The sequence below is a fragment of the Grampus griseus genome (assembly GCF_964374135.1).
Source record: "Grampus griseus genome assembly, chromosome: 2".
NCBI classification, from domain to species: Eukaryota; Metazoa; Chordata; class Mammalia; order Artiodactyla; family Delphinidae; genus Grampus; species Grampus griseus.
In genome coordinates this window covers 894,434-918,872 of record NC_139018.1, presented here as the reverse complement: position 1 = coordinate 918,872, position 24,439 = coordinate 894,434, and the positions used below count along the sequence as shown (strand labels likewise).

At 66.0% G+C, this 24,439-nt stretch overlaps 2 protein-coding genes across 2 annotated transcripts in view; one reads left to right on the top strand and one right to left on the bottom strand.

Annotated features, from left to right (window-relative positions):
• Window positions 1–950: 950 nt before the first annotated feature.
• On the top strand, window positions 951–8,524 carry PLD4 (phospholipase D family member 4; the record flags this gene model as incomplete). Its single annotated transcript, XM_082649330.1, is given in 11 exon segments — window positions 951–1,062; window positions 1,065–1,123; window positions 3,538–3,734; window positions 4,440–4,623; window positions 4,793–4,913; window positions 5,351–5,478; window positions 6,225–6,425; window positions 7,093–7,232; window positions 7,397–7,562; window positions 7,637–7,733; window positions 8,082–8,524. Coding segments are annotated over 11 exon segments (1,608 nt in total). The 3' UTR covers window positions 8,285–8,524.
• A 3,003-nt stretch (window positions 8,525–11,527) lies between these two features.
• AHNAK2 (AHNAK nucleoprotein 2) overlaps window positions 11,528–24,439 on the bottom strand; it is a gene marked incomplete at its 5' end in the record, with an annotated part of 31,510 nt that continues 18,598 nt past the window's right edge. Inside the window, one exon of the mRNA XM_082648254.1 lies at window positions 11,528–24,430. Within this exon, the coding sequence (XP_082504380.1) occupies window positions 11,921–24,430 (12,510 nt within the window). The 3' untranslated portion in view covers window positions 11,528–11,920. The remainder of the gene's footprint in view (window positions 24,431–24,439) is intronic.

Below are 24,439 nucleotides of genomic sequence, written 5' to 3'. Positions count from 1 at the left end.
CCACAGCTGCTGAGCCCACGCGCCACAACCACTGAAGCCCGTGTGCCGAGAGGCTGTGCTCCGCAATGAAGAGTAGGCCCCTGCTTGCCACAACTAGGGAAAGCCCGTGTGTAGCAACAAAGGCACAACGCAGCCAGAAATTTAAAAATAAATAAATTTATTTAAAAAAAAAAAAAGGAAGGAATGAAGAGAGCAGCCGAAGGGAGGAAAAGAAAACCAAATCCAAAAACAAAAAGCAAAGAGAAGGGCTATTCTAAAGGCCGCTGTCTGCGGGGGCGGGGGGGGGGGCAGGGGGCATGGGGTGGGCGGGGGGTGAAAGGGTCCTGTATTCAGAGAGTCCTGGTCGGCGGGGTGGTGGTGGGATGGGGCAGGCGGAGGCAGAAATCCTTGCTGGGGACCCAGGCTGAGCACCAGCGAACTATAGCCAGGCCTGCCTTTGCAGGCAGCCCAGTAAGCCACCGACCTGCGTTCTCCCGGATGGGGGTCCTAGCTGCCTCCATTTCCCAACCTCCCTTGCAGCTAGATGCAGCCATGTGACTAAGTTCTGAATCATGAGACATAAATGGAAGTGCCCTGTGGGACCTCCAGGATGGTTCCTCTGGGATATCCCTTATGCTCTGCTAGGAACATGAGGTGATGGCTGAGCTCCAGCAGCAATTATGGGGCCATGAGGCTGCCAGTCAACCCTAGGGATTGGGAGCTGAGAGCTGGAGGGACCTGGCTCCTGATGGCTGTGGAGCCAACACCATCCCTAGGCTGCCAGCCCCAGAATCTGCTCAGTGTGATGGAGAAAAACAACGTTCAAGCCCTGGTTCCTCAAGTCAAGTGTCTCGGCACCAAAACTAACTCAGATGCATAAGCCTGTGACTTGGGGTTGGGGGGTGGGGAGGGATTTTCTCTGGATGTGAAAGTTTTCAGCCCCACCCCCTGGCTGGCCCACCCACTTCCAGATGTCTGTCAAGGGCGTGGAGGGAGGTACTCAGGAAGAAAAGCAAGTGGCCAGAAGGGGAAGCAGCAGGCTGCAGAGAGGAGGCAGGTGGGACCTGATCGGGCGCTCGCTGGCTAGCTGAGGGCCTGCGTCTGTGGCAAAGCCAAGATGAACGCCAAGGCAGGACCCCCGGAGGTAAGTGCCGGTGAGGCCAGAGGGGAGAGTCAGGCCAAAGGTCCTGAGACGGGGACTTTGGTCCACTGCCCCCTGGCCCCGTGCTGCCAGCAGCCCTGGGCCCAAAGGGTCATTAAGTCCAGCTAGGCCTGCAGAGCACCCATTCCTCTGCCAGTCTGTGCAGCCAGGACCGCCAGGGCCTCGGCGTCTCCTAGAGAGCTCAGAGCAGGCCATCCCTCCGCCCCAGCCTGAGCTGGGCAGCTGTGCCACATGCCCTGCGCGGCAGGAAGTCCCACCCCTTCACCCATGCCTGCAGGGTCCCACAGCTGCCCAGCACAGGGCTGGGGGGAGCTCAGAGCTGTCCCATGGGAGTCTCCCAGCCCGTCACGGCCCTGAGATGCCAGCACTAGTGGGTCATCCTCTCCCAACAGCCAGCCCCACCCCTGGACACGCAGGGTCCCCAGGGCTGCAGCTGCCCAGAGCCTCCTTGGACGGCTGACCTCCCCAGGCCCCGGTAGTTCCCAAGGGGATGGGTGGCCCGGCAGGTGCCTCGGCCGTGCTCCGAGTCCCAGACGGGGGCCGTGGGGGCAGGGCTGCCGCGCCCCAACCTTCCTGTCCGCCTGGGGCCCCGGGCGGTGCGGCAGACGCAGCATCTGTCCAAGGATGGCCCTGGGGCCCCGCCCAGGACCACACCCCGATTGCCTCTCCTGAGGGTCAGTGAAGGGGCCTGGGGCCTGTTCACTGTGAAGGCCTGATGCGGCCCCCAGCCCTCCCCAGGCAGGCAGGGGAGGGGCAGGCCCCCGAGCGCTCCTCTGCGGCGTGCGGGTGGGGAAGCACCCTGACTCCCCTCTATGGGGGCTCCTGGCAGGGAGGGGCGCCGGGCCTTGGGCACTCTGCCTGAGTCCCCCTCTCTCACTCTGCTTTCTGGGGCCCCCGCCTCCCAGTAACGGTTCTGGCTCAGGGCAGATGCAGCCCCCAGGCCCAGCTCCTATGGCCGCCCCTTCCCCACACGGAGGCGGGCCAGCGTGTCCTGTGGAAGGACACCTGCTCCCTGGGCCCCAGCGCATGGCCAAGCTGCACTCATGCAGGCAGCGCAGCCCAGGCCCCAGGCCGCAGGGACCACTTCCCCACCAAGGCCAGGAGGGAGGGCTGCACCCACCCCGCACCCACCCCGCACGGATGCCTCGGAGCTTGGCTGGCCGGGTGGGGCGGGGCGGGGGGTCCCTGTCGCTGCGCATGGGCCCCTCCCTGCCCTTCGGGGGGGCCGCGCTGACCTCGGGAGCGTCCCACTCGTGGTGGCGTTTGAGGCTGCTTTGGGGAGCGGCCCAACCCCAGCCGGGGCCCAGCCGGCCTGGCTTCCAGCTCCTCGTGGGAGTGATCACTCTGAGGGGACAAGACGCGTCCTCCGTCCCCAGCGGGCTGCAGAGTCCTGCTGCACTGGGAGAGCCCTGCTGGCAGCATCAAGGCGTCCCGACTCAGCCCCCAGCCCCGTGAACAGCAACACTCTCTCTGTGCCGGGTCTCCCCAGCCAGGACAAGGGCTGCTGCCTGGCGCCCAGGAGGGGCTGCAAGGGGCCAGGACGGGGGCGCCCAGCCCGGGAAGGGAAGCAGCTGTTTACAGGCCAGCCTTGAGAGGGCCGAGCTGGAAAGCAGAAGTGGCATCAGACTCGTTGAGGTTGTAACTGAAACAAGGAACTGAGATTCAGACACACACATGCCCGCTGAGAGGGGGTCCGAGAGGGAGAGCAGCGGGTCACGTGTGTCCCGGGAACAGACCGGGGCGCACACACACACACGCACGCAGACATGCACGCGCACTAGTGATGGGCACGGCACTCGCCAGCTTCAGGCCAGGCTGTGCTGAGGGCGTGACCGTGGGCAGGAGTGGGTGGCTGTAGGGTCCCCACGAGGTGGTGGCCCCTGTGCCCAGCTGCCCAGACCCTGTGGAGCCACTGCAGCCGGGCCTGGAGCTGTGGGTGATGCCAGGTCGCCCCAAGTAGGTGCGGATGCCTATGCAGACCACATTGGTGGCCCCCGCGTGGCCCCGATCCACGCCAGCCCGCAGCCCACGGGACAGGGGGGCACGCCCAGTGGGACTTGGGGGCCTGAGGGAGGGGGCTCAGCAGCCTCACAGGACCCCTGGGCCAGAGTGGCAAGGACAGAACTAGCCACGGGGGAAGCGGGCACCCTGACTGGAGGGCTGCCCGGCACCTGCCACGTGCCCTGTCTCAGGGGACCTGGGAAGATGGCCAGTGACCATGCGGCCCCGGGCTGCGCCCCGGCGGTGGGCTCGGACCTGCGTGGCCCCGTCCTCGCCAGCCCCGCCCAGCGGCAGCAGAGACGGTCTGTCTCAGCGCTGGAGAGGCCATCAGGCCCACCCGGAAGAGCACGGCCACGCCCCAGGGACCCCGTGGTGACGCCCTCCTCCGGTTGCAGGTGCGGGGGGCTCTGGCCCTGCTGTGTCTGAGCGCGGTGACCCTCACCTACGTGCTGTGGCAAGCGCTCTCTCCCTCCACCTGGGGCCACGTGCACCCCGAGGAAGGGCCCACCACGTCTCAGGGCCTTGGCTCCAGCCTGGCCTGGGCGCCCCTGGGAGGGGAGGCCCGGCGGCATCAGCAGAACGACTCCTGCCGGTGAGTGAGCCTGTGAGGTCTGCAGGGTGGCCACCGCCTGCCTTCCCCCTGGGGCTCCCCAGCGGGACGAGCATCGCCCTCTGCCACCTCCTGTTGGAAGAGGCAGGTTCCGGGGAGGGTGGGCTGTGAGGCAGGGGGAGTGGTCGGGGGAGGGGGAGAAGCCCCGAACTGTATGGGCCGGATTGGGGGCGGGGGCGGGGACGACTTGGGGCGCTCTTTGCAGCAAACGCAGGCTGCCACCCAGAGACTCCGACAAGGCCGCTAGCCCCGGTCCTACCTGGGGTGGAGTCGCAGCCCCCGCCCCTCCTGCCCCCTGGGGGGCCCTGGAATCCCAGCACACCCCCAGCATACCCCCACTGGCCCAGCCCTCCCTTCTGGGTCAGCCCGGGCGTCTCCAAGGCCTCCACAGCTGCAGGAGCCCAGACCCAACACCTCTGCCGGGCTCCGCAAGCGACAGCCCTGAGCAGACAGCACCTGGGCTTGGGGTGGGCCTGGGCCCCAACTTCCCTGCTCTCAGGCGCCCCACTCAGGCCCCTCCCTGGGGTGCTCCTGGGTGTCAGGCCTGCCCTGCCCAGTCTGGCCTGCAGCGCCCTCCCTGCACCCTCAGCCTGGGCTCAGCCCTCCTGCTTGGCTGGACGGGACGGAACAGGTGATGTGAGGCTGGCTGGTGGCTCCTGCGCTCACACCTGCCACCTCCCTCCGCAGGCTTGTCCTCGTGGAAAGCATCCCCCAGGACCTGCCGCCTGCACCAGGCAGCCCGTCTGCCCAGCCCCTGGCCCAGGCCTGGCTGCAGCTGCTGGACGCCGCCCGGGAGCGTGTCCACGTGGCCTCCTTCTACTGGTCCCTCACGGGGCCCGACACTGGGGTCAATGACTCTTCTTCCCGGCTGGTGCGCCACCCCTCCCCTGACTCGGAGGCTGCGGGCCGTCCAGGGGCCAGGCACACAGCAAGCCCGGCGGGCAGCACATCTGTGGGCGGTCAGAGGCGGCCTCCTGGGGAAGTCTGGGCCCTTTCTGGTGGGATGGGGGTGGCCTCTCACCGCTGGCCTGCTCTCTCAGGGAGAGGCCCTTCTGCAGAAGCTGCAGCAGCTGCTGGACAGAAACGTTTCCCTGGCTGTGGCCACCAGCACCCCGACACTGGTCCAGAACTCCACCGACCTGCAGGTCCTGGTGGCCCGAGGTAGGTTCCTGCCGTCCTGGGCCTGGGGACGGGCGAGAGCAGTGGGGCCGCCCGGTAGGGGGAGGCCGGGAGCCCAGCGCCGCAAGCGCCTTCAAGTGGGCTTCCCCGGGGGCTGGTTCCAGGGAGCCGGACGTGTCATTTCCCAGGGGGCAGAGCACAGGGTGGTCTCCGGGCCTTGCTGAGCCCAGCCGCTTCAACCTGTGGGTGGTGGCTTGGCCGGGAGCCAGAGGCAGCAGGGACAATCCTCACAGAGCCGGGCTGCCTGGAGGGACCGAGGCTGGTCAGTGCCTCAGTTTTCCCATCTGTAAAATGGGAGTAACAGCATCAACTGAGTAGGACCCGCTGTGAGGAGAAAGGAAGCCGCCCAGCTGCAAAGAAGGCTGAGAATCTGCCTCAGCACGGAGGGAGTTCACCGCACCGTCCTGCACCCTCGTCAGGTGCCCAGGTGCGACACGTGCCCATGGGAAGGCTCACCGGTGGCGTTTTGCACTCCAAGTTCTGGGTCGTGGATGGGCGGCACGTCTATGTGGGCAGCGCCAACATGGACTGGCGGTCGCTGACACAGGTGAGTCCCTGAGCCCCGAGAGGGGAGACCCCATGTTCCCATGTGGGCAGCCACCCTGGGGGAAGTGGCCATGTCTGTAACATCGCTGTGGTAGAAGCACCCGCAGACGGGTTACGGGATTCTAACGGCACTGAGCTCCTGCTGCGGGAGGTCATTTAACCGCCCGGGAAGATGCTCGCGGCACCTTATCCGGGAACCCATGCAGACAAAGCGCGACCCCTTCTAGGAAAAGCAGTGCTCTGGCCGTGAGTCCAAACGGGGGCAGCAGCTGCCGCTCAGCAGTGGAGAGGGATTTTGTTTTCTCTCTTCTCTGTGCATTTATGCGTTTTCTATTGTCTGTTGGTAATAAACACGTATTGCCCTTGGAATACAATGTTGAGGAGAACAGGGACCCGCAGGGCACCCCACCCCACGGCCCCCCCGCGCACCCCACCCCACGGCCCCCCCTGCGCACCCCACCCCACGGCTCCCCCAGCGCACCCCACCCCACGGCCCCCCCCGCGCACCCCACCCCACGGCCCCCCGCGCGCACCCCACCCCGTGGCTCCCCCAGGGCACCCCACCCCATGGCCCCCCGCGCGCACCCCACCCCACGCCCCCCCCCGCGCACCCCACCCCACGGCCCCCTCCCGCGCACCACCTACTACGGGTTCTCACGGGTGATGGCTGCACCTGCCTGGCACCCCCGGCCCAGGGGGTCCACACGGCCCCAGGGCCCTCCCGCAGCGCTGCCCCGGTGCCTGCAGGTGAAGGAGCTCGGGGCCATCATCTACAACTGCAGCCGCCTGGCCCAGGACCTGGAGAAGACCTTCCGGACCTACTGGGTGCTGGGGGTGCCGAAGGCTGTCCTCCCCAGACCCTGGCCGCGGAACTTCTCCTCCCACATCAACCGCTTCCAGCCCCTCCGGGACTACTTTGACGGGGTGCCCACCACTGCCTACTTCTCGGTAAGAGTGGTTGGGGGGCCGACTGGAGCCCCTGCTCTCCTGGCTGGCCAGAGGCACAGGGAGCCCCGCCCACCCTAGGCCTGCCCTGCAGACAGCCCAGAGTCTGCTAGGTCCTCGGGGCCACGGCTCCAGGACCTGGCGCCATGGATGGCGGAGGGGCAGGCCCGGCCCCAGGAGAGGACGCGGTCATCGTCATCCACGGGAGACAGGCAACCTGAGTGCTTGTGGGGGTCGTCCTGTGGCCCTGGGGGCCTCAGAGCACACTGTTGGATGGGGTCTGACTCAGGACCAGGGAGGGTGGGGGAGGACCCGTGCATCAGGCAATTGTCACTCTGGGGGGAGGAGAGGGGGACTGAGGGGCGGGCGGTCATGCCCACCAGCCACGGCCCCCCTCAGGGTACATGGCAGCTACCCCAGCGCTGGGCTACAGTGGAGACCCTGCCTCGGAGGCAGGGACGCTTCCCCAGATGTGGGGACCCAGGCTGAGCCGCGCAGGGGGCTTCCTCCGGAGTCAGGCCAGCCCGGGGCCCCTGTTTAGACCCGACGTCTTGTCTTCCTCCTGGTTCCCAGTGCTGGAGGGTGGGTGCACCGCGGCGTCACGGGTCCAGGGACCCAGTGGCTCAGAACCGGGTGGGCAGTGCCCTCAGGGACCTCTCTGCCCACACAGGCATCGCCGCCCGCGCTCTGCCCCAGCGGCCGCACCTGGGACCTGGACGCGCTGCTGGCGGTGATAGGGGGCGCCCGGGAGTTCATCTATGCCTCGGTGATGGAGTATTTCCCCACGACACGCTTCAGCCACCCTGCCAGGTAGGCCAGGAGGGAGCCGGGTGGCCCCGGACAGGGGAGGCCCCTCTGCCCGTGGGCAGCTCCTGGCCTGTCTCCTCGCCCACCAGGACCCCTGCCCACTCGGGGTGTGTGCGCAGGGCCCGGTTGACCTGAGGACCCTGACCCTCCCCCTCACCCCTCCCCAGGTACTGGCCGGTGCTAGACACGGCGCTGCGGGTGGCAGCCGTCAGCAGGGGTGTGCGCGTACGCCTGCTGGTCAGCTGCTGGCTCAACACGGACCCCAGCATGTTCCCCTACCTGCGGTCCCTGCAGGCCCTCAGCAACCCCGCAGCCAACGTGTTCCTGGACGTGGTGAGGACCCACCCCCTGGCCGGGCCGGGAAGTAGCCTCCCTGTTGGCTGACACACCCTCTCTGTTCCCCCAAGAAAGTCTTCATTGTGCCCGTGAGGAACCACTCCAACATCCCCTTCAGCAGGGTGAACCACAGCAAGTTCATGGTCACGGAGAAGGCGGCCTACATAGGTGAGCAGGGGGGAGGGCTGCGGGCAGCAGCTCAGGACCCCTGAGTCCTCGTGGGCTGCCGAGCGAGCGGACACCAGCAGAGGGCACACAGGCCTGCGGTGGCCAGGCCGGGTGCTGAAGAGGGCGCTGTTCTTCTGTCCAGCGTGGACCCCGGGCGGGGACCTGCTAAAGGGCTCAGGCCCTCCCCCATGGAGGCAGGTGGGGACTCCTGGCACCGAGCCCCCCGAGCACTGAGAGGCTGCAGGGCTGGAGTCGGACCACGGCAGGGTGGCCGCTGGGGCCATCGGGCTGGGCCAGACAGCAGAGGACCCCCCGTGCGGCCCAGTAACCCAGCGTCTCCGCCCACAGGCACTTCCAACTGGTCCGAAGATTACTTCAGCAGCACCTCGGGTGTGGGCCTGGTGGTCAGCCAGAGGGCCTCCAGCGCCCAGCCAGGGGCGGCCACCGTGCAGGGGCAGATGCGGCAACTGTTTGAGCGAGACTGGAGCTCCCGCTACGCTGTAGGCCTGGACGGACAGGCCCAGGGCCAGGACTGTGTTTGGCAGGGCTGACGTCCAGTTCTTCCTGGCTGCGGAGCCCCACTGTTCCCGACCAGGCCTCCCTGCCTGGCCCCCAGTCTGGACCCCGAGCAGCTCCATCCGCACAAGCCCTGGGCAGGGGCAGGACTGCCCAATGCAGGGCAGGCGCAAACTGTTTGCTCTCCAAATCTAGCCCCTCTTAAACCCCCACCTCCTCCACGGAGCCCTCCAGGATGCCCTCCCTGGGTCCCACAGAGCCGCAATTCCTGCCCACACACGGAGCCTTTACAACACTGTGTGCCTCCCTGTTTCTTCTGTGAGTCCTGGGTCAGGCTGCGTCCCACCTTCTCGGCCCCAGGCTGGAGTTCAGCCTCTACCCACCTGGGAGGCCCCTGTGTCCACGAGGCCACATTGAGGCGGGGCTGGGCTTCCGCCATGCTAGCCCCTGACTCTCCCCAGCGTCCAGCCTCCCGCCCACAGGAACCCCACAGGGACAGAGCAGGGGGCGGGGCTGGCACCTGGGGTGGGCCCAGGCCTGATGGGGGCGGGGCTGGAGCCTGGGGCGGGCCCAGGCCTGATGGGGGCGGGGCTGGAGCCTGGGGCGGGCCCAGGCCTGATGGGGGCGGGCCCAGGCCTGATGGGGGCGGGGCTGGCACCTGGGGCGGGCCCAGGCCTGATGGGGGCGGGGCTGGCACCTGGGGCGGGCCCAGGCCTGATGGGGGTGGGGCTGGCGCCTGGGGCGGGCCCAGGCCTGATGGGGGTGGGGCTGGCGCCTGGGGTGGTGGGCCCAGGCCTGTAGAGGCCAAGCTGCTCGTGGCACCCAGTCCTGGTGTATAAGGGGCCAGGAACCGGGCGGTAGAGTTGTAGAGTGGAGAGGACCTGGGTTTGAGCTGGGGGGAGGGTGACGCCAGCCAGGATGGGGTTTGGGTGCAGCCCCATTGGAGCTCACCCTCTTGGGCCTCGCCCAGCACCTGCCCTGCAGAGGCAGGAGCTGAATCCTGGTCTGACAACTCGGTTCTGGCCCTTCTGCTAGGAATGCTGGGTCAGAAGCCTGTCTCGGCCCTGGCCTCGCCACCTTCTGGTTTCTGACCTCGGCTTCAGAGCCCACCTGCCCTCGCAGAGGCCCCAGGGCACCCGAGGCTAGAGCTGGGGGCTGGCTCAATGTCCAGGAGACCCTGGCCGCTGAGGGAGCTGAGCGAGCGGACCCCAGGCCCACCCCGGGCCGCTGCTCCCCAGTTCCCGCGTCATCTCGGCCCCAGGGAGACCTGACTGGGTCCTCGTCTGCAAGGAAGATCCCCAAACCCAGCCCGTCTCCCTGCCCAGACCCGCGGGGATCTGGAGAGAGCGCCATGGCTCCGCGCAGCCCGAGACGCGCCCAGGGGCCCTGGGTGCTGGTCTGTGCGTGAGCTCCCCTGGCGGCACGCCACTCCCACCGCAAGCGTGCTGCAGGCCAGCGCCCCAGGAGCAGCAGACCCCAGGCCCGCTGCTCTCTAGGCTGATGGGCCGTGGTCCAGGAGGGCTCTGTGCGCCAGGCTGTGGCGGGGCAACAGGGTGAAAGGCCACAGCCAGCGCAAGCCCCCTTCACACACGGTGGGTCTGGTGGCCACACCTCAGCGGCAGCCTCAGAGGCCTCCAAGGCAGACCCCCGTCACAGGAGGCCCGGGGATGAGGCGCGAGAGGCCCTGGGACCCCTTCTGGGGTGTGGGAGACAGACCCTGCCTCCTGGGACCCTGGAACCCAGGCCCTTGTGTGACCCCTCCCTCGAGGGAGGGCACTGGCTGCCTCGCCTGCGACAGGTAGAACGCGCAGAGGTGGTTATGTGACATGAGGTGGTAACAGCATCTCGCCGGGGGCTGACCCTTGCTGTGATGAAGGAGACGCCCGTGAGCCGTCCTGTGGAAAGGCCCCAGGAGCAGCCTCCAGCCTCCAGCCAGCAAGAAACAGGGCCCTCAGCCACCCAACCTGCACCCAGCAGCCTTGTGAGGGTGGGAGGTGGCTCCTTCCCCAGCTGAGTCTGGAGACGAGGCAGCCTGGCCAGTGCCTCGATGGCGGCCTCGTACGACTGAGCTGCGCTGGGACTCCTGACCCAGAGACGGGGGGTCGTAAGTGTGTGTTGTTTCAAGCCACTCGCTTGTGGCGATGCTGTCACACAGGGCAGGTGGCTCACACACGTCACACGGAACAGAGGCCACACGGAAGGTGGAAGGCCCTGTGCTGTCAGTGGCTCCCCACAGGCTGACAGCCGCCTGCTCAAGGCTACGATACCTCACGCCTTGACTCTGGGTTCAGAGAGGAACGAAACCCACGGAGCCAGGCAGACGCCACCGCAGTGTTCCCAGGGGGCTGTGCTCCCCACGTCGGTCTGATGGGCGGGGCGAGGCTGGGGCTGGGAGAGGCCACTGCAGCCTCCTTGACTGCGGGACCCAGTCCCCACTGAGCTTTCCCTCCCCCGCCCCACCTTCCAAAGGGCTCCACATCCCCTACCTTGGGGGACCTTCCCAGCCGGCCACGGGAGATGGGACTTCCCATGGTGGCCAGGGGGAAGGACCCAGCCTCCCAGGCTCTCTCAGGGCAGCATGGGGAGGGGGTGGGGGGAGTAGCCTCGGGGGCAGCAGGATGCCCTCTGGGCCCAGCGTCCCCCCAACCCGCCCCGCCCAGCCCTGCTCTTTTTCCTGTAGCCGTAGCCACGAGGGCAGCGGCTCCTCTCCAAGCAGAAGGGAGGTGGGATAAGCTCCAGCTCCCACTCCGAGTGCCTCGTGCCCACGGGCCCCTGAGGGGCGTCCGAAGGCAGCCGGGAGGAGGTCTGACCCCTAGAAGTTCATAGGAAACTCCTCCAACTTGTTCCGAATCTGCTTCCCGTGGGCTGCTTGGGGTGGAGGGCCACCACGGCAAAGGAAGCCTCTGAGATGGGCCCCCACCGCGGCCGAGGACCCAGCTCCCCATCCCCGGCCCCCGAGGCCAAGGGCCCCTGTGTGCTGTCCCTGCTGTGCCCACCACCCACGCCTTGCGCTGCCTCCCCGGCCACACTGTGGACTCCTGGGCCCTCGCCTGCTTCCCCTTGGTCTCTCGCAGCCGCTGGCTCAGAGGAGGGTCTGGACAGACAAACGGATGAGTGAGCCGCCCCTGACTCTGCTTTCCCGAGCAACTTAGGACGGAGCGCGTGGGGGAGCGCAGGGATGGATTCCAACCAGAACAAACACCTCACAGTCAGCACTGGGGAAGCAGCACTGGATTTATTGCCCGTCCAGGGTCCCGGGAGCAGCCAGACAGGTCCCGTCTGCAGCCTGGCCGCAGCGGGTACACTGAGGGGCCGGGCACGCGGGGGGGGGGGGGGTGTGCCGCGGGCAAGCGGACGCCCACAGACCGTCCCGTGGGAACTCACGGCCTCTGCTGGCTCGCCCGCCCCCAGCCCAGGGCGCGTGCATTTGCCGCGCTGGCGGCCAGGCATCCAACAGCGGAGTGAGCTTGTTGCAAGCGAGCGGGGAGTGGGGTCTCCTGGAACACGCCGGACTCTGCCCGAAAGAGCGAAACGACCTTCACCAGGAGGCAGCAGCAGGACAGGAGTTGAACCCCAAACGACTTCTGCACCCATGGCCGTCACAGCCCCTTCTCCAAGCAGCAGTTGTGTTCTCGAGGGCCTGGTGGGCAGGGGTCTCGAGTAACACGTGTCTAACCAAGACCGTCAGGGGCACAGGACCCCGCGTGGGGCTGGGGTCGCGTGGGGCGTCCGGGTGCCGCCTCTGCTGCCGAGGCTCTGGGAGGCCGGCGTGTTTGGGGTCCCACTTCGGGGGGGCTGTGTGAGGGCGGGGCCCCGCCGCTCTCGGGCACCTCTGCTTCGCTCTCGGTGCTGTGAATCAAGGTGGACACGCGCGTCCTCACGGTGGGAGCTTCGCTGGGCCTCCTTTCGTCTGTCTGTCTGTCCTCACTCTGTGGTGGGCCCGGGTGCAGGTGCATCCCGCCCTCTGGGTCCTGCTCCAGCAGGACCAGCCCCGTCCTTGCCGTGGACGTGGCCATCGCTCTGGCGCCCGCAGTCTCCGCCGGCCCCCCGGCCCCCTCGCCCTCTGGAGAGAAGCTTTCTGGGGCATCAAAGAACGTGACCGCTTGTTCTTGGGCGTTTTGCTCTGCCAGAGCGGCCTCGTCTTCAGAGCTTTCGCTTTTCTTGGTGGGAGAGGAGGAGAGCCCTAATGTGGGGAATCGCAACCAGCCCGCCCTCTGGGGCTTCCTAGGGAGCTCTGCCTCGGGCCGTGCCCCAGGCTGTGTCTGGAGGGCAGCCGCCGCGCCGGCCTCGCCTTTGGAATCAGCGCGCGGCTCTTCGGCAGAGGAAGAAAAGCCAATGTTCGGAAGCCAGAACCTGAACAGACCAGACCTTCTACCTCCTGGTTTCTGCCCTGGAGCCGAGCCTTCCTCTGCCGGGGAGCTAGCTGCCTCCCCCCCGGCTTCTTTAGGGGGAAATGCAAGAACCTCTGCACCCTCGGCCCTGTCGGAGCAGCTGTCGGCACCCTGGCGGCCAGAGTGCACCTTGGGCGTGAACGTTGGCTGTCCAGGCACATCGACACTGGGCGAGATCACTTCAGACGGTCCTGCGGTGTCCGGCTGCGGACCTCCAGAGGCGGGCTCTGCTCCCGGGGCGGCTTGCTGGGAAGCCTCCTGCAGGCCGTCCCTCAGCCGGGAGTCTCGGACACTCACCCGCGTGCGGGGCTCCGGCATCTTCACCTTCAGCAACGAGAATCCGTAAGAAGCCGTTTGGATCTCAGACGCGGGGATCTCCAGTTGCCGCACGACCTGGGTGGAAATAGCCTCGGGTCCCGAGAGGTCAGCCAACTCTGCCGTCGCCCTGCTGTGGACGGCGACCTCGGGGCCCTCTCCCTGCGCACGCTGAACGTGCACTCTGACCTCGGAAATGGGGGAAGCTTCCGGGGAGAAGCCAAGGGCCACGGGCTGCCCCCCGGGGGTCCCAGCACCTGCCCTCAGGATGCTGGCGCCCCAGACTCCCGGGCTTCCCTCGTGCAGGGCGTGGGCAAGGCTGCTCCCCGGGCACTGCACTTCTGTCACGGCGGGGATAAAGACATCGGCCTCGGAGCTGGGGTCAGGAAAGGCGAACCTTGGCACGCTTAACCTGGGCAGTCTGACAGTTACCACGGAGCCTTCCCAGGGCTGACCCATGTTAACGACAGAAACCTGGGACGGCCCGTCGGTCCTGGACGCCTTCAGTTTAATGGGGCCTTCAGGCTGGGAGGGCCATTCCTCTGCCCGCCCCTGCCCCGCAGCAAGGCCCGGTCCTGCAGGCCCAGCAGGAGGGGCCTGGGTTCCTGAAAGCCTGCCGCTAGGCATCTGAAGAGGGAGGGAGCCTTCGCCTGGACGGACCCTGGCCTCGGAAGGGGAAAGGCCTGCAGCAGGTGCCCCTGCAGGAGAGAGGTGCAGCTCTGAGCGTTTGTCCCCAGGACCTCTCTTTAGGACGTCTGCGTCTGCGTGGGACGCGAGCTCCGCTGCTGCCTCGTCTGCCCCTGCCTCTGGGGGCTGCAGGGACATAGCTTCTTCCACCTCTGACCCAGGAACCCCCTGACCCCTGACTGGAACTGGGCTTTCTCCTTCCCTCAGTGTGCTGGCAGCAGGCGCGGGCACTGGCGCCCCCCGAGCCCCAGCCGCCCCCCTCTCCTTGGCGGGGCGCCGGAGGCTGGGCAGGCGGAGCGCGGGCATCCTGAACCAGCCCCCCTGCGAGGCCGCGCTCTCCACCGCGGGAGCGTCCACATCTGCTGGGCTGCAGGACGGCTGCTGGGGGTCTCCTACCGAGGGGGCCGTCGCCTCGCCGAGAGGCTGGCTTGCCGGGCCGTCCTGGAGCCCGTGCCCTTGGCTGCTGTGTCCCGGAGACGGAGGGTCAGCAGCTGACGAGCTCCCCCCCACCTTGGCCTTGCTGGGTCTGAGGTCGGGTCTGGCCAAGTCCAAAAGGGGAGCGTGGGCCTGTGGCAGATGGGGGTCCACGTCCACGCCTTCTGGAGCGCCACCCCCCGCCGGGGGCCTAGAGCGTGGAGCAGCGGGGTCTCCGCGTGGCAGGCCGGGCCCGCCCTCTGGAGTGAGCCCTGTGAGAGGTGCGTGTTCCAGCACAGCGCAGCCAGGCGACCCCACGCCACTCTCCTCTCCGTCCTTCTCCGGAAGCGCGTCCTCCACTGCAGACACAGGACACCCAGGGGGCACGCCCTTGTGACCCGTGTCCACAGCCACGCCGATCTCTGCGTCGTCCAGGCTGCATTCAGGGTCCTCTGGGGGCACCGCCCCCTTCTCTGGGGACCAGCTGAATGACGGAAGCTTGATCCACGGCATTTTTAAGGGACTATCTTTCCCTCCACGTTCAGTATCTTTAGCTGGGCTCTCACCTGCAGCCACTGCCGACGGCCACGCGCTGCGCGGCACAGCTGTGGAGTCCCGGCCCCGGGCAGGGCCAGTAGTGGACAGAGAGGGGGCACAACCCCCGGCACCGGCCCCCACCTCTGCATCGGCTGCTTCTGGGACAGAAAACCCGAACTTCGGTGGATGAAACTTAGGAAAACTCACCCGACCGTATGACGCAAGAAACATGGGGTCCACAGGGCCTGCGGGACTGTCAGTCTGGGATGCTGCAACTCTCTCCTGGGTTGGAAGACTGGCAGAACTTTCTGAGCTGGGAAGATAGGCATGGTTCTGGGAACAAGGGGCCGCTTCCAGAGGGAGCCCCGGGGAGACAGCGGCTCCAGGGAGAGTCACCTGGTATTTTGTGAGTACCTCACCCTTGGCGTCCTTCAGGTCCAGTTTGGGCCCCTCAATGTCCACCTTGGGCACCTTGATGCTGGGCTTCTCCAATTTGGGCAGGTGGCCTTTGAGCGCAATTCCCAGCGCCACTTCCCTGGGCTCTGCTCTGAGAAGGTGGCCCTCTGGGAGCTTCACGCCCACCTTGGCACCCTTGACCTCCAGCTCGGTGGAGGGCAGCTCGATGCTGAGGGCACTGGTCTTCACGTCGGCCTGCACCGAGGACAGGGTCACCTGGGCCGGGACATTGGGTACGGACTCTTCCAAGGCAGCTTCGACGGACTTGCTGGGAGCCGACACCCCAAAGGACGGTATCTTGAACTTGGGCATTTTGAACTTGCTGTCTCTGGCGGCCACCTCCTTGTCCCCAAAGGACACGTCACTCTCCAGCTTGGTTCCCGCAGCCTGGGTGTCCACCTCCACGCTGGGCAGTAACACCTCCACCTTGGGGGTAATCACCTCGCCCTTGGTGTCCTGCCGGTCCAGTTTGGGCCCCTTGATGTCCACCTGGGGGGCCTTGAGGTCCACCTCGGGCACCTTGATGCTGGGTCCAGGCACCTTGGGCAGGTGGTCCTTAAGCCCGATTCCCGCCACTGCTTCCTTGGGCTCCACTTTGGGCAGGTGGCCCTCCGGGAGCTTCAGGCCCACCTCGGCGGCCTTGACCTCCAGCTTGGAGGAGGGCAGCTCGATGCTGAGGTCACTGGTCTTGACGTCGGCCTGCACCGAGGGCCGGGTCACCTTGGCCTGGGCCTTGGGCACGGACCGCTCCACGGTGGCCTTGACAGACTTGCTGGGCGCTGACACCCCAATGGATGGCATCTTGAACTTGGACATTTTGAACTTGCTGTCTCTGGCGGCCACCTCCTTGTCCCCAATGGACACGTCGCCCTCCAGCTTGGTGCCCGTGGCCTGGCTGTCCACCTCCACGCTGGGCAGAGACACCTCCACATAGGGGGTCGTCACCTCGCCTTTGGCGTCCTTCAGGTCTAGTTGGGGTCCCTTGATGTCCACCTGGGGGCCCTTGATGTCCACCTTGGGCACCTTGATGCTGGGCATCTGCACCTTGGGCAGGTGGCCCTTGAGTCCGATTCCCGCTGCCGCTTCCTTGATCTCTGCTTCGGGAAGGTGGCCCTCCGGGAGCTTCACGCCCACCTCGGCGGCCTTGACATCCAGCTCGGCGGAAGGCAGCTCGATGCTGAGGTCACTGGTCTTGACGTCGCCCTGCACCGAGGGCAGGGTCACCTCGGCCTGAGTCTTGAGCCCAGACCCCTCCAAGGAGGCTTCGACGGACTTGCTGGGCGCTGACACCCCGAAGGATGGCATCTTGAACTTGGGCATTTTGAACTTGCTGTCTCTGGCGGCCACCTCCTTGTCCCCAAGGGACACTTCGCCCACTAGCTTGCTGTCCGCGACCTGTGTGTCCACCTCCACGCTGGGCAGCGACACCTCCACGTCGGGGGTCGTCACCTCGCCCTTGGCGTCCTTCAGGTCCAGTTTGGGCCCCTTGAGGTCCACCTTGGGCACCTTGATGCTGGGCATCTGCACCTTGGACAGGTGGCCCTTGAGTCCAATTTCAGCTGCCGCTTCTGTGGACTCCGCTTCTGGAAGGTGGCCCTCCGGGAGCTTTAGGCCCACCTCGGCGGCCTTGACCTCCAGCTTGGAGGAGGGCAGCTCGATGCTGAGGTCACTGGTCTTGACGTCGGCCTGCACCGAGGGCCGGGTCACCTCGGCCTGGGCCTTGGGCACGGACACCTCCACGGTGGCCTTGACAGACTTGCTGGGCGCTGACACCCCAACGGATGGCATCTTGAACTTGGGCATTTTGAACTTGCTGTCTCTGGCGGCCACCTCCTTGTCCCCAAGGGACACATCGCCCGCCAGCATGATGCCCGCGGCCTTGGTGTCCACCTCCACGCTGGGCAGCGACACCTCCACGTCAGGGACCGTCACCTCACCCTTGGGCTCCTTCAGGTCCAGTTTGGGCCCCTTGATGTCCACCTTGGGCACCTTGATGCTGGGCATCTGCACCTTGGACAGGTGGCCCTTGAGTCCGATTCCCGCTGCCGCTTCCTTGGGCTCCGCTTCGGGAAGGTGGCCCTCCGGGAGCTTCAGGCCCACCTCGGCGGCCTTGACATCCAGCTCGGCGGAAGGCAGCTCGATGCTGAGGTCACTGGTCTTGACGTCGCCCTGCACCGAGGGCAGGGTCACCTCGGCCTGAGTCTTGAGCCCAGACCCCTCCAAGGAGGCTTCGACGGACGTGCTGGGCGCTGACACCCTGAAGGATGGCATTTTGAACTTGGGCATTTTGAACTTGCTGTCTGTGACGGCCACCTCCTTGTCCCCAAGGGACACATCGCCCGCCAGCTTGCTGTCCGCGACCTGGCTGTCCACCTCCACGCTGGGGAGTGACACCTCCACGTCGGGGGTCGTCACCTCGCCCTTGGCGTCCTGCAATTCCAGTTTAGGCCCCTTGATGTCCACCTGGGGGGCCTTGATGTCCACTTTGGGCACCTTGATGCTGGGCATCTGCACCTTGGACAGGTGGCCCTTGAGTCCGATTCCCGCCACTGCTTCCTTGATCTCTGCTTCGGGAAGGTGGCCCTCCGAGAGCTTCACGCCCACCTCGGCGGCCTTGACATCCAGCTCGGTGGAGGGCAGCTCGATGCTGAGGGCACTGGTCTTGACGTCGGCCTGCACGGAGGGCAGGGTCACTTTGGCCTGGGCCTTGGGCACGGACACCTCCATGGCGGCCTGGACGGACTTGCTGGGCGCTGACACCCCGAAGGACGGCATCTTGAACTTGGGCATTTTGAACTTGCTGTCTCTGGCGGCCACCTCCTTGTCCCCAAGGGACACATCGCCCTCCAGCTTGGTGCCCGCAGCCTGGGTGTCCACCTCCACGCTGGGCAGCGACACCTCCATGTCGGGGGTCGTCACCTCGCCCTTGGCATCCTTCAGGTCCAGTTTGGGCCCCTTGAGGTCCACCTCGGGCACCTTGATGCTGGGTCCAGGCACCTTGGGCAGGTGGTCCTTAAGCCCGATTCCCGCCACTGCTTCCTTGGGCTCCACTTTGGGCAGGTGGCCCTCCGGGAGCTTCAGGTCCACCTCGGCGGCCTTGACATCCAGCTCGGTGGAGGGCAGCTCGATGCTAACACTGTTCTTGACGTCGGCCTGCATTGAAGGCAGGGTCACTTTGGCCTGGGCCTTGGGCACGGACACCTCCATGGCGGCCTGGACGGACTTGCTGGGCGCTGACACCCCGAAAGACGGCATCTTGAACTTGGGCATTTTGAACTTGCTGTCTCTGGCGGCCACCTCCTTGTCCCCAAGGGACACGTCGCCCTCCAGCTTGGTGCCCGCGGCCTGGCTGTCCACCTCCACACTGGGCAGTGACACCTCCACATAGGGGGTCGTCACCTCGCCCTTGGCGTCCTTCAGGTCCAGCTTGGGCCCCTTGATGTCCTCCATGGGCACCTTGATGCTGGGCATCTGCACCTTGGGCAGGTGGCCCTTGAGTCCAATTACAGCTGCCGCTTCTGTGGACTCCGCTTCGGGAAGGTGGCCCTCCGAGAGCTTCAGGCCCAACTCGGCGGCCTTGACCTCCGGCTTGGAGGAGGGCAGCTCGATGCTGAGGTCACTGGTCTTGACGTCGGCCTGCATGGAGGGCAGGGTCACTTCGGCCTGGGCCTTGGGCACGGACACCTCCACGGTGGCCTGGACGGACTTGCTGGGCGCTGACACCCCAAAGGACGGCATCTTGAACTTGGGCATTTTGAACTTCCTCTCTCTGGCGGCCACCTCCTTGTCCCCCAGGGACACATCGCCTTCCAGCTTGCTGTCCGTGACCTGTGTGTCCACCTCCACGCTGGGCAGTGACACCTCCATGTCGGGGGTTGTCACCTCGCCCTTGGCATCCTTCAGGTCCAGTTTGGGCCCCTTGATGTCCACCTGGGGGGCATTGATGTCCACCTCGGGCACCTTGATGCTGGGCATCTGCACCTTGGACAGGTGGCCCTTGAGTCCGATTCCCGCCACTGCTTCCTTGATCTCTGCTTCGGGAAAGTGGCCCTCCGAGAGCTTCACGCCCACCTCGGCGGCCTTGACATCCAGCTCGGTGGAGGGCAGCTCGATGCTGAGGGCACTGGTCTTGACGTCGGCCTGCATTGAAGGCAGGGTCACTTTGGCCTGGGCCTTGGGCACGGACACCTCCATGGCGGCCTGGACGGACTTGCTGGGCGCTGACACCCCGAAAGACGACATCTTGAACTTGGGCATTTTGAACTTGCTGTCTCTGGCGGCCACCTCCTTGTCTCCAAGGGACACTTCTCCCTCCAGCTTGGTGCCCGCAGCCTGGGTGTCCACCTCCACGCTGGGCAGCGACACCTCCATGTCGGGGGTCGTCACCTCGCCCTTGGCATCCTTCAGGTCCAGTTTGGGCCCCTTGAGGTCCACCTCGGGCACCTTGATGCTGGGTCCAGGCACCTTGGGCAGGTGGTCCTTAAGCCCGATTCCCGCCACCGCTTCCTTGGGCTCCACTTTGGGCAGGTGGCCCTCCGGGAGCTTCAGGCCCACCTCGGCGGCCTTGACCTCCAGCTTGGAGGAGGGCAGCTCGATGCTGAGGTCACTGGTCTTGACGTCGGCCTGCACCGAGGGCCGGGTCACCTTGGCCTGGGCCTTGGGCACAGACCCCTCCACGGTGGCCTTGACAGACTTGCTGGGCGCTGACACCCCAATGGATGGCATCTTGAACTTGGGCATTTTGAACTTGCTGTCTCTGGCGGCCACCTCCTTGTCCCCAATGGACACGTCGCCCTCCAGCTTGGTGCCCGTGGCCTGGCTGTCCACCTCCACGCTGGGCAGCGACACCTCCATGTCGGGGGTCGTCACCTCGCCCTTGGCATCCTTCAGGTCCAGTTTGGGCCCCTTGATGTCCACCTTGGGCACCTTGATGCTGGGCATCTGCACCTTGGACAGGTGGCCCTTGAGTCCGATTCCCGCTGCCGCTTCCTTGGGCTCCGCTTCGGGAAGGTGGCCCTCCGGGAGCTTCACACCCACCTCAGCGGCCTTGACATCCAGCTCGGCGGAAGGCAGCTCGATGCTGAGGTCACTGGTCTTGACGTCGCCCAGCACCGAGGGCAGGGTCACCTCGGCCTGAGTCTTGAGACCAGACCCCTCCAAGGAGGCTTCGACGGACTTGCTGGGCGCTGACACCCCGAAGGATGGCATCTTGAACTTGGGCATTTTGAACTTGCTGTCTCTGGCGGCCACCTCCTTGTCCCCAAGGGACACTTCGCCCACTAGCTTGCTGTCCGCGACCTGTGTGTCCACCTCCACGCTGGGCAGCGACACCTCCACGTCGGGGGTCGTCACCTCGCCCTTGGCGTCCTTCAGGTCCAGTTTGGGCCCCTTGAGGTCCACCTTGGGCACCTTGATGCTGGGCATCTGCACCTTGGACAGGTGGCCCTTGAGTCCAATTTCAGCTGCCGCTTCTGTGGACTCCGCTTCTGGAAGGTGGCCCTCCGGGAGCTTTAGGCCCACCTCGGCGGCCTTGACCTCCAGCTTGGAGGAGGGCAGCTCGATGCTGAGGTCACTGGTCTTGACGTCGGCCTGCACCGAGGGCCGGGTCACCTCGGCCTGGGCCTTGGGCACGGACACCTCCACGGTGGCCTTGACAGACTTGCTGGGCGCTGACACCCCAACGGATGGCATCTTGAACTTGGGCATTTTGAACTTGCTGTCTCTGGCGGCCACCTCCTTGTCCCCAAGGGACACATTGCCCGCCAGCATGATGCCCGCGGCCTTGGTGTCCACCTCCACGCTGGGCAGCGACACCTCCACGTCAGGGACCGTCACCTCACCCTTGGGCTCCTTCAGGTCCAGTTTGGGCCCCTTGATGTCCACCTTGGGCACCTTGATGCTGGGCATCTGCACCTTGGACAGGTGGCCCTTGAGTCCGATTCCCGCCACTGCTTCCTTGGGCTCCACTTCAGGAAGTTGGCCCTCCGGGAGTTTCACGCCCACCTCGGCAGCCTTGACATCCAGCTCGGTGGAGGGGTGCTCGATGCTAAGGACACTGGTCTTGATGTCGGCCTGCACCGAGGGCAGGGTCACTTCGGCCTGGGCCTTGGGCACGGACACCTCCATGGCGGCCTGGACGGACTTGCTGGGCGCTGACACCCCGAAGGACGGCATCTTGAACTTGGGCATTTTGAACTTGCTGTCTCTGGCGGCCACCTCCTTGTCCCCAAGGGACACATTGCCCGCCAGCATGATGTCCGCGGCCTTGGTGTCCACCTCCACGCTGGGCAGCGACACCTCCACGTCAGGGACCGTCACCTCACCCTTGGGCTCCTTCAGGTCTAGTTGGGGCCCCTTGATGTCCACCTTGGGCACCTTGATGCTGGGCATCTGCACCTTCGGTAGGTGGCCCTTGAGTCCGATTCCCGCCACTGCTTCCTTGATCTCTGCTTCGGGAAGGTGGCCCTCCGAGAGCTTCACGCCCACCTCGGCCACCTTGACATCCAGCTCGGTGGAGGGCAGCTCGATGCTGAGGGCACTGGTCTTGACGTCGGCCTGCATTGAAGGCAGGGTCACTTTGGCCTGGGCCTTGGGCACGGACACCTCCATGGCGGCCTGGACGGACTTGCTGGGCGCTGACACCCCGAAAGATGGCATCTTGAACTTGGGCATTTTGAACTTGCTGTCTCTGGCGGCCACCTCCTTGTCTCCAAGGGACACTTCTCCCTCCAGCTTGGTGCCCGCAGCCTGGGTGTCCACCTCCACGCTGGGCAGCGACACCTCCATGTCGGGGGTCGTCACCTCGCCCTTGGCATCCTTCAGGTCCAGTTTGGGCCCCTTGAGGTCCACCTCGGGCACCTTGATGCTGGGTCCAGGCACCTTGGGCAGGTGGTCCTTAAGCCCGATTCCCGCCACTGCTTCCTTGGGCTCCACTTTGGGCAGGTGGCCCTCCGGGAGCTTCAGGCCCACCTCGGCGGCCTTGACCTCCAGCTTGGAGGAGGGCAGCTCGATGCTGAGGTCACTGGTCTTGACGTCGGCCTGCACCGAGGGCCGGGTCACCTTGGCCTGGGCCTTGGGCACAGACCCCTCCACGGTGGCCTTGACAGACTTGCTGGGCGCTGACACCCCAATGGATGGCATCTTGAACTTGGGCATTTTGAACTTGCTGTCTCTGGCGGCCACCTCCTTGTCCCCAATGGACACGTCGCCCTCCAGCTTGGTGCCCGTGGCCTGGCTGTCCACCTCCACGCTGGGCAGCGACACCTCCATGTCGGGGGTCGTCACCTCGCCCTTGGCATCCTTCAGGTCCAGTTTGGGCCCCTTGATGTCCACCTTGGGCACCTTGATGCTGGGCATCTGCACCTTGGACAGGTGGCCCTTGAGTCCGATTCCCGCTGCCGCTTCCTTGGGCTCCGCTTCGGGAAGGTGGCCCTCCGGGAGCTTCACACCCACCTCAGCGGCCTTGACATCCAGCTCGGCGGAAGGCAGCTCGATGCTGAGGTCACTGGTCTTGACGTCGCCCAGCACCGAGGGCAGGGTCACCTCGGCCTGAGTCTTGAGACCAGACCCCTCCAAGGAGGCTTCGACGGACTTGCTGGGCGCTGACACCCCGAAGGATGGCATCTTGAACTTGGGCATTTTGAACTTGCTGTCTCTGGTGGCCACCTCCTTGTCCCCAAGGGACACATCGCCCGCCAGCATGATGCCCGCGACCTGTGTGTCCACCTCCACGCTAGGCAGTGACACCTGCATGTCGGGGGTCGTCACCTCGCCTTTGGCGTCCTTCAGGTCCAGTTTGGGCCCCTTGATGTCCACCTGGGGGGCCTTGATGTCCACCTGGGGGGCCTTGATGTCCACCTTGGGCACCTTGATGCTGGGCATCTGCACCTTGGACAGGTGGCCCTTGAGTCCAATTTCAGCTGCCGCTTCTGTGGACTCCGCTTCTGGAAGGTGGCCCTCCGGGAGCTTTAGGCCCACCTCGGCGGCCTTGACCTCCAGCTCGGCGGAGAGCTGCTCAATCCTAAGGTCACTGGTCTTGACGTCGGCCTGCACGGAGGGCAGGGTCACCTCGGCCTGGGCCTTGGGCACGGACACCTCCACGGCGGCCTGGACGGACTTGCTGGGCGCTGACGCCCTGAAGGACGGCATCTTGAACCTGGGCATTTGGAACTTGCTGTCTCGCTCTAGTCCACCTTGGCCTTTCACGTCCGTCTCTAACGTTTCTACTGTGATGCTGCTCTCCTTTTCCTTCTCTGTTTCCTGGAGTTGTGTCGCTTTGTCTCCTTTTGCCTCCTTCGCTGGCGACCACCCAAAGGAGGGCAGCTTGAACCTTAGCATTTTCATCTTCCCCTCCTTTTCGTCCGTGTGCGGGCCCCTGCCCTTGCTGTCCTCGTCTCTCTTCTGGGCTGCATCTTCCTCCGTTGCTCCTCCCTCTTGCGCTGGCGGATGGACTGGGGGTTGTCTGGGCCTGTGCTTTTCTGCTTCCCCTGCATCCTCCCCCTTGGCCTCCGTGCCCTCAGCAGAGACCCTTCTCTGCCGTGGTCCCTGCTGGAGAGCTGTCGCGGCTCCTTCTTTCTCGAGCACTTTTTCTTTGTAAAGTCCAAACTTGGGTGTCTTTAAAGTGGGTATGCGGCCATGGAATTCTGGTTGGTGGTTTTGGTGGGTGCCTTGGTCTGCTGAGTCTTGCAGAGACAGCCTGGCAGTGCCGAGCTCCAGCGCCTGCGTGCCTTCCCCGGCCCCCTCCCTGCTCTGTCCTGGCGCTGGGCCCAGCCCGGCTTCTCCCTGGGCCACAGTCTCCCCCCTGTCCTTGGCCTCTTTTGTCTTTCTTTGGGGTCTGGGTGCTGGGCCGGCCCCTTCCCCGGGGGCTCCCTCAGTGGGGAGGCCGGGCTCCGTGGGGGGCTCGGCGGCCTCTGGCACCCCTGCCGTCCCGTCCTCTCTCCCGCCATGGGCGGCAGCCCTGGAGGCCTCTCGCCCAGAATCCCGGGGCCCTGTCTCCACCAGGACCTCAGCCTGGACTGTCCCCCCGTGGGCTCCCCTGCCCGACAGCCCCTTCCCTGAGCCCACCCGGAATCTCAGGTTCGGGAAGCTTTTCTTCCGCTGCCTGCCTGGCCCTGCTTCCGGGAGCTGGGCCTCCGTGTCTGTGCTCGTGGGGGACAGGTCAGGCACGTCCCCTCGCTCGCTGGCCTCCGAGGAGCTGTGCGACCTCCGGGGCCCTGGCCCACGCTTGCTCTTCAGAGCTTGGAATTTGGGCCAGGAGAGCCGCTCCCTCTGGGGCTGCCTGCCTCTGCCCTCCCTGGGCTTGGAGATGAGCCTCTCCTGGTCTCCATCCTCCTGCAGCGTCTCCGTGGGGGTCTCCGTGCGCCCTTCGGCGATATCCTGGTCCTGAAACAG